Here is a 13,668-nt window from a genome sequence, read left to right on the forward strand (position 1 = left end):
AAATGACGCACACAACAAAGACTAAATATGCTTCCAGTCTTAGTTCCTAGAATATTTTTTAAAAAATCATCAGCCACTTGTACATTTTATTAACTGCTAATTATGTCCCGCAATTAGCTTACTGCACATTTTAAGCTCACATGGCATTCTGCCAATAACATAAAATTCCAGTGTGGAGGATTTTGGCCTAAGGGTGACCAGAGAGAAAGCTGAGGCAGCATGCTAAATGTCAAGTACCAAGTACTTTGTGCACCGTCAATAAAATGACAACTTTTCAGCTGAAGACAACATTATTGATGTCGTTTGCGTATCTATCATTGGCAACCCCTGTGCCACAATACCCCCTCAACAATGAGTCTATAATTACCTTGGAAAATGTACTACCTGTACACGGAAAAAAAATATGGGGACTCGGGAACTATTATCTCAGTCTTCTGAGAAGGCTTGCAACAATATTTTGGAATGGGTCAATATGAATCTCCATTTCACGCAATCGCTTTTGCGCTCCCTCCTAAAGGATGGACGAGGTGAAGGTCAAGCCTCTGTCATCTAATCCCACAATTTCACATGAAATACATCCCTCCATGGCTTTATGAACATTGCCTTGTGCTCTGAGGCATAATCATGCTGCTCCAGAAAAGGGTCCGCTTAAATCTGTTCCCACACAGTTGGAACCAGATGAAGGGGTACGGGGGGAGCACAATAGCAAATAAGTCAGTCATCACATAGCTTATCAGCGTCAATTTTGATCGAGGCTACCTAATCAAACGGGAAAAATGAGGACGGAGATGCAGTTGATGTTGGATAAGAAGTACTGCATGGTCTAAAGCTGTCCCAAAAGAAAGATTACATAACACATTTGTCACACCATCAACCGAATGTCCTCACTGTCCTAATATGACATCAGCATACGATCGCTTCAGAGATGATGCTGAATAAAACCAAACAAATAGCTCTCTGGAAGTATATGATACGATGTGCAACAACAAAGCACAAAGACTAATTTGCGCTACACAGGCAAGATCTTGAAAGATTTTGAGAATTATTATAATACAGTTACAGTTAAGCAGTCTACTCCCGTGAGTCAGATCAAAGAGTTACCACATAGTCTCTGGGAACATGCAGCCATATTAAATAAATGTGGGAATGGCTTTTATTAATTATATAAGAATAAGGCCCTGAGCTTCTGCGTCTGCCAAACACACAGACACGCACCCATGAATACACAACATAAACACATTTTGTGCATGCACCAACAGTAACACACATGAACACCCCTGACAGGCATGAACCCAGTCAGAAGGAGAAACAACCTCGGGAGGCAGTGACACAACTACCTGGTTAGATTCTATCAGCAGCACGTTATCAGAAGTGTTACAGCTGGTGGCTGCAGGAAGTCACAGCGCATATGGGTTTGCACCTTGGTAGAGCAGTGTTGCTGAATAAACACCAGTGACAGGTTCGAGAGCACACGTGGCTTGGGGTGCAGATGTTTGCAGTTCTCCATCGATATACGTACTTTCATGGTGTTAGACCAGTGGTTCTTAACCTGGGTTCGATCGAACCCCAGGGATTCGGTGAATCGGTCTCAGGGGTTCGACGGAACCTCTGCCACGGAGGGTGAGACACACGCGAATCAACATGTCAATTAGTTATGACACACCCGTTTGGTCATCGCTGGCTGCAGATGATCACATGACATTGCTTGTCCAATCAGTGCTGTGGGAAATTTAGTTCGCTTAGTAGTCAACGTGTGACTCTCGTGATAGTTAATTATCTCTTGAAATTCTATTTCATTTTTAATAAATGTGTTTTTTTTTTAATATCTTGAATTTGTATATATATATATATATATATATATATATACTGTATATATATCGACTTCACAGTGCAGAGGTACCGGGTTCAATTCCAGCTCGGGCCTCCCTGTGTGGAGTTTGCATGTTCTCCCCGGGCCTGTGTGGGTTTTCTCCGGGTACTCCGGTTTCCTCCCACATTCCAAAAAAAACATGCATGGCAGGCTGATTGGACGCTCTAAATTGTCCCTAGGTGTGAATGTGAGCGTGGATGGCTGTTCGTCTCTGTGTGCCCTGCGATTGGCTGGCAACCGATTCAGGGTGTCCCCCGGCTACTGCCCGAAGACAGCTGGGATAGGCTCCAGCACCCCCCGCGACCCTAGTGAGGATCAAGCGGTTCGGAAAATGGATGGATGGATACTGTATATCTATATCTATATATATATATATATATATATCTACCTGTGTGTATATATACAGTATATATATGTATATATATATATACACATATATTCTCGTTTCACTAATGAAGGGTTCGGTAAATGTGCATATTAACTGGTTGGGTTCGGTACCTCTAAGAAGGTTAAGAACCACCGTGTTAGACAAAGACATCATAACCTGGTGCTATGTATTCTTCTTAAAAAAATGATGGTGGAATGCATTATCCATCCTAAAGAATGCATTTGGAATACGGTACATCAGAAAAAAAAATCGGAGTGTGTTGTGCTAAGGATGTATCGTTGTTTCTTGTAAACACAGAAATTAAAATATTGTATACTGAAAGAGCAAAGTCAATAAATGAGAACTGGTTACCCAGCATGTGCCTACCGTTGCGTGCGCAAGTCGCGCCTTCCATCACTGGCCTCCTCTTTGCCCAACTCACCACTGCCTGCTGACTCATGCGTTCATAATTAATAGACAGCGTTGCATAATATGATTATGACCCAACATACCCGACTTGGTCTTACACTTAATCATGTAAAATTTTGGCTTTAAATTTTAATCAGCGTGAAGCCTTTAATAAATTTGCCTCTCTCACAACTCGTCAGTACGGATGCTATCACAGCGTACCAAACCATAGCAAACCGTCCCCTCAATCTGAATTAGAGGAGGCGAGGACAGGAGAAAGAAGAAGAAGGACAGGGGGCAGTGGGGAGAAATCCATTTAAATGAAATGAAGAAGAGAGGCGTCAGCATTAGCAGTTAATCCACTGCAGTGATAATGCGTTCCTTCTGCCTGCGGCCTCCAGGCGCAAGTAGCCATCCTTACAGGAACAGTAACACACACCGTAGTGTACCTAAAAGATTTTCACCAAAGCCTAAATCCATGTGTGCTGATAGAAGACTTGGAAAACGTGTAACATATGCGGATGCTTCACGTTAATGTCTCTCACCATTCAACGACCTTTCCAGTGGTGCATGCCCCTACCCTTGGGCATGATACGACACAAACATGCGCACAATAAAGGAAATATCTCTCGTTCCCTCCCCCTCTCTTCTCTCTCCCGTCCCCATTTCTCTCTCTCTCTCTCTCTCTCTCACCCACACATGGTCCTCTTTTAGGCCTTTCTGAAAAAGACTCCCTAAAGATAGAAGCAAGTAGATGAGCTCGAGACAGCCACTGTCATGGCAACGTTGTGCAGAGGTTTGCAAACACCATTTCACATCAAGTCCTCCTAATCCTTAATTCGTTTTTGAGATTTGAGAAATCCAATTCTAGATTGAGGTCACGAAATATCGATATCAATGGTAATTAACAAATAAATATTCATAACCCATTTTAGGATGGGGATAATTTAGATTACATTGCACTTCTCCCAATTTAGAATCCAAATTTCTTTTTCGATCACATTGCCCTTGCCTCTCCGCACCCATCCCCTTCATCCACCACCATACAGCCACACGCCGACTTGTATACCCACTTTGTATCCACTAACCAAGAATTCCCCCAGGGCCACTCAGACATCAAAGCACCTATTCTGCTGCCTGATTTTTTATTTTCTCAGAAGCGAATTCTATTTAAATATCAAAGACTTGAGCAGAGTAACAGAAAGACAGTAACTATCTTCAACGTGAGATGACGTTCATTTCAAGTCAATAATAAAACCGATATTAAGTGTTACACACTTCATGTCAGTAATAAGCAAAGTTACCGTTGTTGATGAATTTCCTTCAGGATCAATCAAGTATCTAAAGTGATAATCTGTGCATATTATTACAACAAAAAAGAAAAGATTATGCTGAGAATAACCTGTGCCTGTGCATTTGTGTTAGGCCGTGCTTTCACCCTACTTGCCTAGTTTAAGATGCGTAATGGCTTGAGAAGATTGAATGAAATCAATTTGCACGCTCATCACATTCAATACAATACAATACAATACATGCTGATTTATATAGCGCTTTCACATTCATGCATCATTTCCTACATTGTTGATGAAGCAAGTGGCTTGACCTGTGTGATGCCCATATTACAAATGTAGCGAAGGGATCATTTATCCAAATGAATGCAATGCACACTCACAGTTGGTTCCTACATCTCCTGGAGATGTACAGTACGGTGGTCAGTCAAAATGCTCCAAAAGTGATCATGTTTCTACTTAAAACACAGAATTAGAGGGAAAACAATATGCATCAAAGCCATGCACAGTCATCATGCATGATGTCATGTGGCATGTCACTACATTACACAAGATCTCTCCTCTCAGTATACAGGACATTCTTCCCTCGCAACTTTGCAATTCAATTATTGGGGCTTCACTCTATGACGCTGACTTCATCTATTGTAGTTTTACCTCACTATTTTTGTGGGTTGATTACCGTTTTTCTTCCTTCTCAGTCAGACCAGTCAAGAAATGTCAATTTTTTTTTTGTTTCACAAAAACAGACCATGAAATTAGGGACACGTTCGGAAATTCACTCTGACGCCTATGCACTGCTGTGAGACTGTGCGTGTTCGGAGCGGCAGAGCGCGCTTCCTTCTCATTGGTTTTTGAACGCAGCCTACATTCTAATCCAATCAGCATCTGCTGCTTGAACCGTTTCCATCTGTACTGCCTGACGCACTAGCGCACCATGTTTCCCATTGGAGTGCCTCCTAGAACATGCACCGGCACTCCGTGTTTGGTGCTCTCTGGATAACTGAACGGCACATTTGAACGTTATGAGTTTCCGAACGGTTGAAGTGAAGCAGTGCCTACTCAAAGCGTATTTCCAAATGCTCCCTAAATCCCGTCACCCCCAACATTCCATTCCTCTCATCGTTAGTGCCTTCGGAATGGCTTAATAGAGGTGTAACTCCCCGCGCTATAAACAAGTCAAACTCTTACTTTGCAGAAATTCACCTATTGCGGGTGGGGTGGCGGGACTGCTTGGAACGTATCACCCGTGAAAGCTCGAGGTCGGTCAACCAGCATCATAGGAGTGTGTGTATCTTTTTCTTTATTAATAATAATAATAGTTTTGCATAAATCATAATTATTATTTTGCTAATTAATCCAAAATATGGACCAGGCGCTATACAACGGAATCTACACGATGCACATTAGAAGCGTGTCCTAATGGAGTGTGAATTGCAGATTGTGTTGTTGATCCAGTAGTAAGCCACAGGTAACCACGGGGATGGAACAGCAAAACTATCAGTTTTCAATTAATTTCAAGTATTTTATGGAAAAAATGTGCACAATTTGAAGCAAACTGCAAGGTCTGTATATTCGGCTTTTGTGGTTTCATTGTAGACTGTTGCATCTATCGACGGCGCTTCAAAACCTCAGAGACGGCAAAGCTGTATGTGTTATTGCTGGTTGTGCTCGACTTACTACGTTGACTTGCAGTGGTTCAGACCCAGGTCGGAGCATCCTCTTCCTCCTGCAGCTATTGCCTTCAGACCGAAGACGTACTGATGATGATGCTGATGACTGACCCACATCTGTTGGACAGACATAAGTGAGAAGTGAAACGTGGGCAAAAGATGATCCCATCTCATGAAACAAACATCTTCATATATGGAAAAGCAAATCAAGGCGTAGTGTAGTACCTGAATGAGGCAGGAGAAGAGCCAAGGTCGTTAAAGTACCGGGGGGCAGAGGTAGGGAGCGGCAGCGCTGCAGAGAAGCCTTCAGGGGCGGTTCTAATGGAGACACCCCAGGAGGGCGAGACAAGGCCTAAAGGGTACTCAGGAGTTAGGACAATTCCTATATTCCCCGCAGGTGTGCTTTGATATATTCTCAAGCTGAACATACTCAACATCGCTACCAAAAATCCTGCCTCTCTGCTTGTGTTCAGTGAATTCAAAGTATTTCGCATCCAGCATGCCATGTGTGTTAGTGATGCACGCCTGGCTGCAAACTGTCAGACTACACAGTCCATCAAGCCAGGGAGCCTCTAAGGTTCAAACGAACGGACTTTGAGTTAGGTTAACGAGAAGGAGAACTTATGGGAGCAATGAGGCAGAAAATTGGACATGGAGGAAAAATGAGAGAGGCAACAAAGGGGAAGACAGAACAGTGAGAGTGGCATGTGAGCTGGTGGAAAAGCAGCGTCCAGAAATAAAGGCCTTCCTTTATAAATGGGACAGAGCATGCTTGCATTGTTGCAGCTAAAAGTGAGGAGTGTATACTGAAAATACTGGGTTAGGAACAGGCCGACCTTCTGCATCTGTCGTGTGTTCATTCATTATGGCCTTGTGTTCTATTTATCAGGGAGGTGGGAGAGACAATAAGTAGGACTCAGACCTCTTTTTGCGTCTTTTCAAACTAAAGGAAGGGGGATGCATTTCATTTATGCTGTGCTTAGGGGAGAATCATCGATAATACTTTTGCATATTGTTGCCACATTTAGTTAAGAGGTGCACAAATGCCTGTGTGGTAATTTAACATCTTACTCTGTCGTGCAACTCCGTGGACTGCATCGTGCTAGTAACACTGGCGTCAATGACAGAGCAGGGCCTGGGACGATCAGCCATCCATCTAAGCCCCAGTGAGTGTTGCATGGTGGGATTAGATCTGTGCCTCCGTCGGCATAGTGAGCCAAACTCACTATCATCGTTGTAGAGATCTCGGTCTGGGTTAGGCTTCCACAGATCCAATACAGCTGATGCCGGGCGAGGACGAGGGCGCAGCGGCTTCTGAGGTACAGAGGTCTTCTCTGTGTTAGAGTGGCGCAAGGCTGGGCCTGGCAGTCTTACACTGCAGCCTGTCTGGCTTGCAATCTGCTCACACAGCTGGGATTGGCAAAGATTCTCAGAGGATTGGCCCAGACACAAGGTGCAACAATAAATGCTTACAGGACACGACATTGGGTGTACCGCTGAAATCAAACGAGACCCTTTGCAACATGTGCCTTTAAAATACAATGCTTTGCTTTGATTGAAAGTCAGAAACCTTTGATTTGAATCATGTTTTGAGGGTCTGCACCTTATCAGCTGTCATGTGTATATTAATGCCAGAAACCACTGCGGAAAGTGTGTTTTACCAAATATAGATCTATTTATTTCAGGTGACTGCACTGGCGGCGTAGAGGCACACACGAGTGACTTTTGTGCAGTCAGTGTGGGATTGATTCCCACTAGGTGACTGTAGGTGTAAATTTGAGTGTAAATCGTTCTCTTTCCCCGTGTGCCTTCAACGGGCAACGATTCAGGGGGTAGCTCACACGCAGCTGGGATAGACTCAAGCTTATCTGCAACATTAAACCGGCGAGGCGCTCGAAAATGGATGGCCCTTGAATGCATGGCAATCAAAACTGTGCTATGATTAATAGCCTCATTATTTATCCTTCGCAGAGTAGACCACAACTAACTTAATACAGTACAATAGTCAGAGTAAATAGCACTAATTCAATTATCAGGATTATGCAAAAAGTATTCAACGAAATTCTGAGGATGGGTGGCGCTTGGACCAACAAAGAACTGATTAAATTCTGGTGCTGATCTTGATCTGTGATTCCCAAAGGGTTGTACTAATCGTACCACGAGTGCACCTTTCAGTGAGGCGCCAAAGAACTCGCTGTCACAGTTCAGTTACATTTAACTCTTCCCCACAACATATTTGCATTTAATCTTTAATAACAGTCTGGTTTTCAATTTTATTCCGGTATATCATTTTAAATGATACTTAATGTGCAATGTGCAATACGTTTTAATTTAACTGTTATTTAAGTAGTCTTTTTTTTCTCATAGTGTTAATGCATTGTCAAACTGTGCCTAATGTTGGAGAGGCTTATAATATTAAATATACTACAGTACTGTATTTTACATAACATCGGTCATGATGGTGGTAATTGAAGAACTAAATGTATTTTAGGTGATATTTGGTGTAAAAAGTTGGAAAACATTGATTGCGATAAAAGTGATTTATCTTTCTTTTATTTTGAAAAGAATCGCAGATGTACCTCATGTTGTGACTGATGAATGGACAATTCTGTTACCTTTTGAGGATGTAGGAAAATTCCCAATAAATTAAAATGTTTATATTTTGCACAAGCTCCAGTTTTACCAAAGAATGGAGAATAGCGAACACAATTTTTTAAATGGCCCTTAAAACAAATAAAACAGCGAAAACACATGCGCAGATTTGACAAGACAGCAACATGACTATTTTGGCGGTACAAGAACAACAAAATTCGCAGCATGTGCTCTTGCAAAACAAACCCTTAAGATTTTGTGCCGAGTATTGTGATGACATTTCTCACTGGATTCGGGCTAGCATGTCCTGACTCAGTGTAACTGGCAGAGACATGACGAATACCTTCACGAGAGGACATAAAAATGAAGGATTGCCACCATGAAGCAGAGACATCACCGCGCTCTAGGGGAGTTCCACAGCAAGCGTCTTGGGGAAAAATGCCACAAGAGGCTGACAGGGCCAGGAAGAGCAAACGCCTCTGGTTAGAACGGCAAAAGCCATCACAATTACTACCGCCTTTTGCCAACAGATGGTGCTACATGATAACACTACAATAGGAGCCATATTTATGTCAGCTCCAGGGTGTTGAATGGAAAGCTTTTATTCTGCCCGATATTTGTACCACACTTCGGAGGACTGAAATCATGGGGCAATGACAGTTTTTTTTCTACTCTCTTGCTGTGACAGGAAAATGAATGTATCTGGTTAAAATTGTTACATGAACCACATTTTGAACATGGACAGTAATTGCATGCCTCTGGCAGTGTTAATGATTAGGAAAAGTCTGCGTTGGAATGTGGTTATGGCATCACTGTTAAACACAATAATACTGACTTCAGTGAAAACATAGTCTACTCTAATGCGATACGACTATTTATACGACGGCTGCATTTAAATAAATATTGTACATTACCTTAAATATCTCCTCTGTGGAATCAGATGAGGGTATGCTATTGGTCGTGCTCTCTTTACCACATATCTGTAATTGAATATTCACTTCCTGTATCTGTTGTGAGTCAGGTGGAGCATCCTTGGAATCCTCATCATTTCCTGTGTCTTCCTTTACCGTTTCTCCTAGGTGCAGACAGTTTAATGGATTCATTTCATGCTCAGCAAGAGTCTCAGTGTTTGTAACTGAGTGAGGAATATGATTCTCTACAATGGTGGACCTGTGGTTTGTTGCCGTGTCTGTATTATTGTCTGTACTCTTCGAGCTTTGAAGGCCATTTACACTTCCAGACACTGATGGCCGAAAAGCTTTGAAAACAACATTAGGAGATCCCTCACCTGTCACAGGTGCTGGGACCTCACAGGTAAGGCTACTGGATTTTGAGGATTTAGTGGTCAATGGTGAGGATTGAGAATTCTGACGCTGCAGAAGTCCTTCAACATGAACTTTGTCTTTTGTGCACCGAGGAGTCTGAGGCAAGCGGATTGGGGTCTTCTCTTCCTCAGGAGGGGAGAAGGAGCGAGATGTTGTCCGCCATTTTCTGGCTGTTTCTGCTACATTATTGAAAAATTTAAACAGTCCACCAAAGTGTCCTTTCACGTCTGGATTTTTTGGAGGCAATGCTTGGAAGTATTTGGCATTCTCATGGTCAACAGAACCATAGTCAGAGTCAATAGTCTTGTCGAGAGAGTGAAGCTCAGAATCAAAGCTCCTCTCTGAATAGACTGGATTTGTTTTTCCCAAAAGTGAGATCCTCCTCAGGTAACTCCACACATCTTTGTGTCGCCTCCCTGCACCTTGCGTAGTACTTTTGCTAGCTTTTGCTAGCTCCTCCTCACAGCATGTAGCTTTGTTACAGTTAGTTGAATTGGTGTGATTTCTTTTAGAGTAGGAAACTCGTTCCGATGGTTTACAACCGTTCTGAACTGTTGTTTCTGGCACCGCAGTGGGCTGATGGTCATCGATCGGAGCTGGGAGGTCAATGTCTTCAAAAGAACAGTCAAATTCTGCTGTGTAGCCAGCATATGAATGCCTCTTTCCTCGGTGCCTCAGGGTGCCCCTGCTGGATTGCTGCGGAGTGCCAATGTCTCTGCAGAAAGAGTCCTCATCCACCAATGAGCTGCTAAGCTTGGCACTAGACAATTTCCCAGACTTCCCTCGGAAAACAGAAGGGGATTTTAGTTTCTTGAAGGAGCGAACTTTATCAGCAAATGAGAGTTTAGGGATAGAAGCTTCCCCAAGGAGGATCATAGAGTGGGGTCTTCGCTCCAGCTCTGACACACCTCTCTTCCGATTCAAGATCTTCCAAATGCCCCCAGTGGCACGGGGTCGCCGGTTGACCTCCTGTCTGTCCTTGACAGGGGCCTGAAACGACAGGGCCTGGGCCTCACCCTGCATCTCTTCAGGCCCTGACCCAGTCTCTTTAATATAAACACTGCCAGTCTCATTTTCCACATCCAGAGAAACGTTAAATACTCGATTCACAAACCCATTTGGGTTGTTACTCTCAGGGGTAGGATTGTCTAGTTGCTCCATCATCTCTCCTTCCACAACGTCAGCTATTAACTCCAATGACCATCGTGTCTTAGTTTTCTCCCTCTCACCAACACCTAAAAGAATTGACAAAAAAGAAAGAAAAAATACTTTTTGTCAACAACCATAATCGTCTACCTCTTGCATCCGCTCATCGTGGACCATCTCATTCATTTAAACCAGGACGTACAATTGTCATGTAAACCCACACGTCAGCTATGTCTTGTTATTCGACGCAGGTGGTGACATCAAATCAATTACTTCAGAAAACGGATGCCAAGAAAATGAACTGCAATAGTTAATGTATATGTATCATAATTCCACTAATAATGTACTGTATTTAACGCATGGCACCATCATGTGCAAAACAAGCCTGTGAATGTTTCGAAAGGGTTTTTAATGACTGTTTGAATGAACGTGGTTACTAATGTACATTAGAATCCCAAGCATAAAAATAGCATTCAGTACATTAAAAAAAAGATATTTAGAATTATGAATCATTTCTGGCGAGTTGTCAGTTCTTGAAAACAATTATTACTTAACGTATGCACATTACCCAACATTCAAAATATGAAGCCATTTATGAAAGACCAGCGACTTGTCGGACACTTTGCAACACTCCCCAGATGTATAGTGACACTGCGAGGCCACTTAAAAAAAACGCAGGTTCTTCAACACAGTCACTTTAAACATAACACGAACCACACTGAGGTTTGCAAGTACAAGTTAACATTGTTTCCTTACTTCCCAGTCGTTGGTGAAGATGGCATTGTCGCTCGAGTCCTTAAATCCATTCAAATCTCCGAGCTTCATACAAACGCTAAACTTTATACGGCTGTCTGCGAGCGACTGAGCTGACATCCATGAGCGAAGCAGCAGTTCGGGAGCAGACAGCGACTACAAGATCCTCTCCTGCTCGGTTTACACAACAAAACCTCGCCCGCGTCAGGCTGACCGAAGCAACAGTGTGAGTTAAGCCACACACCGGTGAACTATTGGCCTGCGAGCACGCGCGCCCGTCTGCGCGGTGATTTCAGATTTGTGCACGCGCACACCAGAGCGCATACGCACGCTGTGCTGGTAAATAAAACTCGGCCGCCACTCGACAACTTGCAAATTTTCAACACTGTCTAAAGAAAATCGTTTGAAAACGACAGAAATAGGGATATAAGTGATTTAGTTATTCGTGAATGGTAATCAAGTCGTTTTAGTTCATGCCTGTCGAGAATATAGCCGATGAAGTGATTGTAAACAAACTAACCCGAAACAAGCGTATTAGACAACCAGCGTTCAGCGTGTTCGCCTCAACATTTTGAAAGAAACAAGGAACGTCAAACTGAGTTCATGTTTTTCTATCTATCTTTTCTCCGAAAAGTTCGAAAGTCATCAAACATAATTTTCAACAATGTAAATACAGCATTTCCTTTCTGTCAAGAATGCGACTATAAACCCTATATAATTGAGAAATTAATTATGTGCTTTATTGTTCTCAATTATCGGCGGCTGGGGGGGGGGGGCAGTAAATTTGAAAATTCACCCATACTCCAGACATATCTTCATATTAATTTGATATTTTGTTTCTACATACCTGTACTAGTGTGTGAACAATTAATAGAAAGAAACACAAGCGTAACCAGCGCTGTTAATTTTGTCATTTGTGGACTCTGGTACAAATCTTCAAGTGGGTGCTGGTCTGATAAATCTGTTAAATACTGCAGTTATCTCATATACAGATTGGGGGTAGGGGGGATGGAACAATTCACTGTATAGATCAGGGGTGTCAAACTCATTTTAGTCACGGAGCAATTTGGAGTTACACCTTCCCCCGGAGGGCCGTTATGACAGTGAAACCACAAAATTATCACTTGTACACAACAAATTAATAGATTACTAGTTTTGAAATAAGTCAAGTCAATTATAATAGTGTGTTCAATTATTGTTCAAGTGAGTATGAACAGGGTCACAAAATTATTGCAAAATCTCAACGTTATGTATCATACATGACAAGTTGATATTTCGGTACAGATTTTAGCAAGTTGACATATTTAGTTAAGAGGTGCACTTTCGCGAGAAGAGGTGATTTGCTTTCGCGGGGCACATAAAATGACCTGGCGGGCCGGATCTGGCCCCTGGGGCTTGAGTTTGATACCTGTGTTATAGATTGACATGTAGCTCTTCTTGGTAGTGCACGCCAATGTAATGCAGTTGATTGCTTCAGCAGGAGCAACAGTTGCTTTTATACACCACCGCAAAACTACATTTTCATTATCATAGACTTATTTTAGTCAAATAATTACCATAATATTACATCAGTCAAATACCATTATGTTTTATCTAAATGCGATACATACAGAGGACTGAGAAAATGAAGTACTCTGACTGCTACGAATTGTTATACGTGTAACATTGACGCATTACCATAACACAATATTACTCTGTGTGGATCAAACAACATGATATATGGGCATGCGTGGTTGTAATGTCTCTGAAATATATAATGCAAATACACCAAGAAGACAATACTATTATCCTCTATGTATAGCATAAAAACACGATGTAAAAACAAGAATACTAAACTAAAACTACAATAAGGAGATACAAGGTCGGTCTCAATGTTAAACACACTATATTATTACCTTTCAAAAGAAATGTATTAACTTCGATAAAGTGGAAGTTTTGGTAAGCTATTGAACATTTTGCAAGTATGTACTGTACTATATGTTAGACCAAATGTTTGTACAATAAATGGTTTCAGCTGCAAACAAACTATATCTAAGTTTAAAGCACTTTATGTATTACTTTCATCTGAAAAACAAAAGTCAATGAACTCCGAAACCAAGATTGTCTGTGTGCCTATTTGTGAGACAGATTGACGCTCAAGCGCATTCGTCAGTGAAAACAAGTAATTGACTGCACTCTGGTCTCACTGGCTGATCCTCCTTTGGGATTTGCCTTGAATGTGAAAATCCTCCCATTGAAAGGACACAAT

General features: G+C 42.1%; 1 protein-coding gene across 4 annotated transcripts in view; it reads right to left on the reverse strand.

The window, feature by feature from the left end:
• Nucleotides 1–11,611, reverse strand: part of LOC147208678 (uncharacterized) — a 42,149-nt gene extending 30,538 nt beyond the window's left edge. For 3 of the 4 annotated variants that reach the window (XM_086099212.1, XM_086099203.1, XM_086099218.1), the window contains exons 1-4: nucleotides 11,424–11,611; nucleotides 9,111–10,756; nucleotides 5,830–5,956; nucleotides 5,612–5,721 (exon numbers count right to left, since the gene is read on the reverse strand). In XM_086099212.1, the coding sequence (XP_085955338.1) occupies nucleotides 5,612–5,721; nucleotides 5,830–5,956; nucleotides 9,111–10,685 (1,812 nt within the window). In that variant the 5' untranslated portion in view covers nucleotides 10,686–10,756; nucleotides 11,424–11,611. The remainder of the gene's footprint in view (nucleotides 1–5,611; nucleotides 5,722–5,829; nucleotides 5,957–9,110; nucleotides 10,757–11,423) is intronic. The other variant, XM_086099226.1, reaches the window with a different exon arrangement.
• Nucleotides 11,612–13,668: the final 2,057 nt, after the last annotated feature.

Source organism: Hippocampus guttulatus, chromosome 2, assembly GCF_054856545.1.
Source record: "Hippocampus guttulatus isolate MCC_2025c chromosome 2, RoL_Hgut_1.0, whole genome shotgun sequence".
Lineage (NCBI taxonomy): Eukaryota > Metazoa > Chordata > Actinopteri > Syngnathiformes > Syngnathidae > Hippocampus > Hippocampus guttulatus.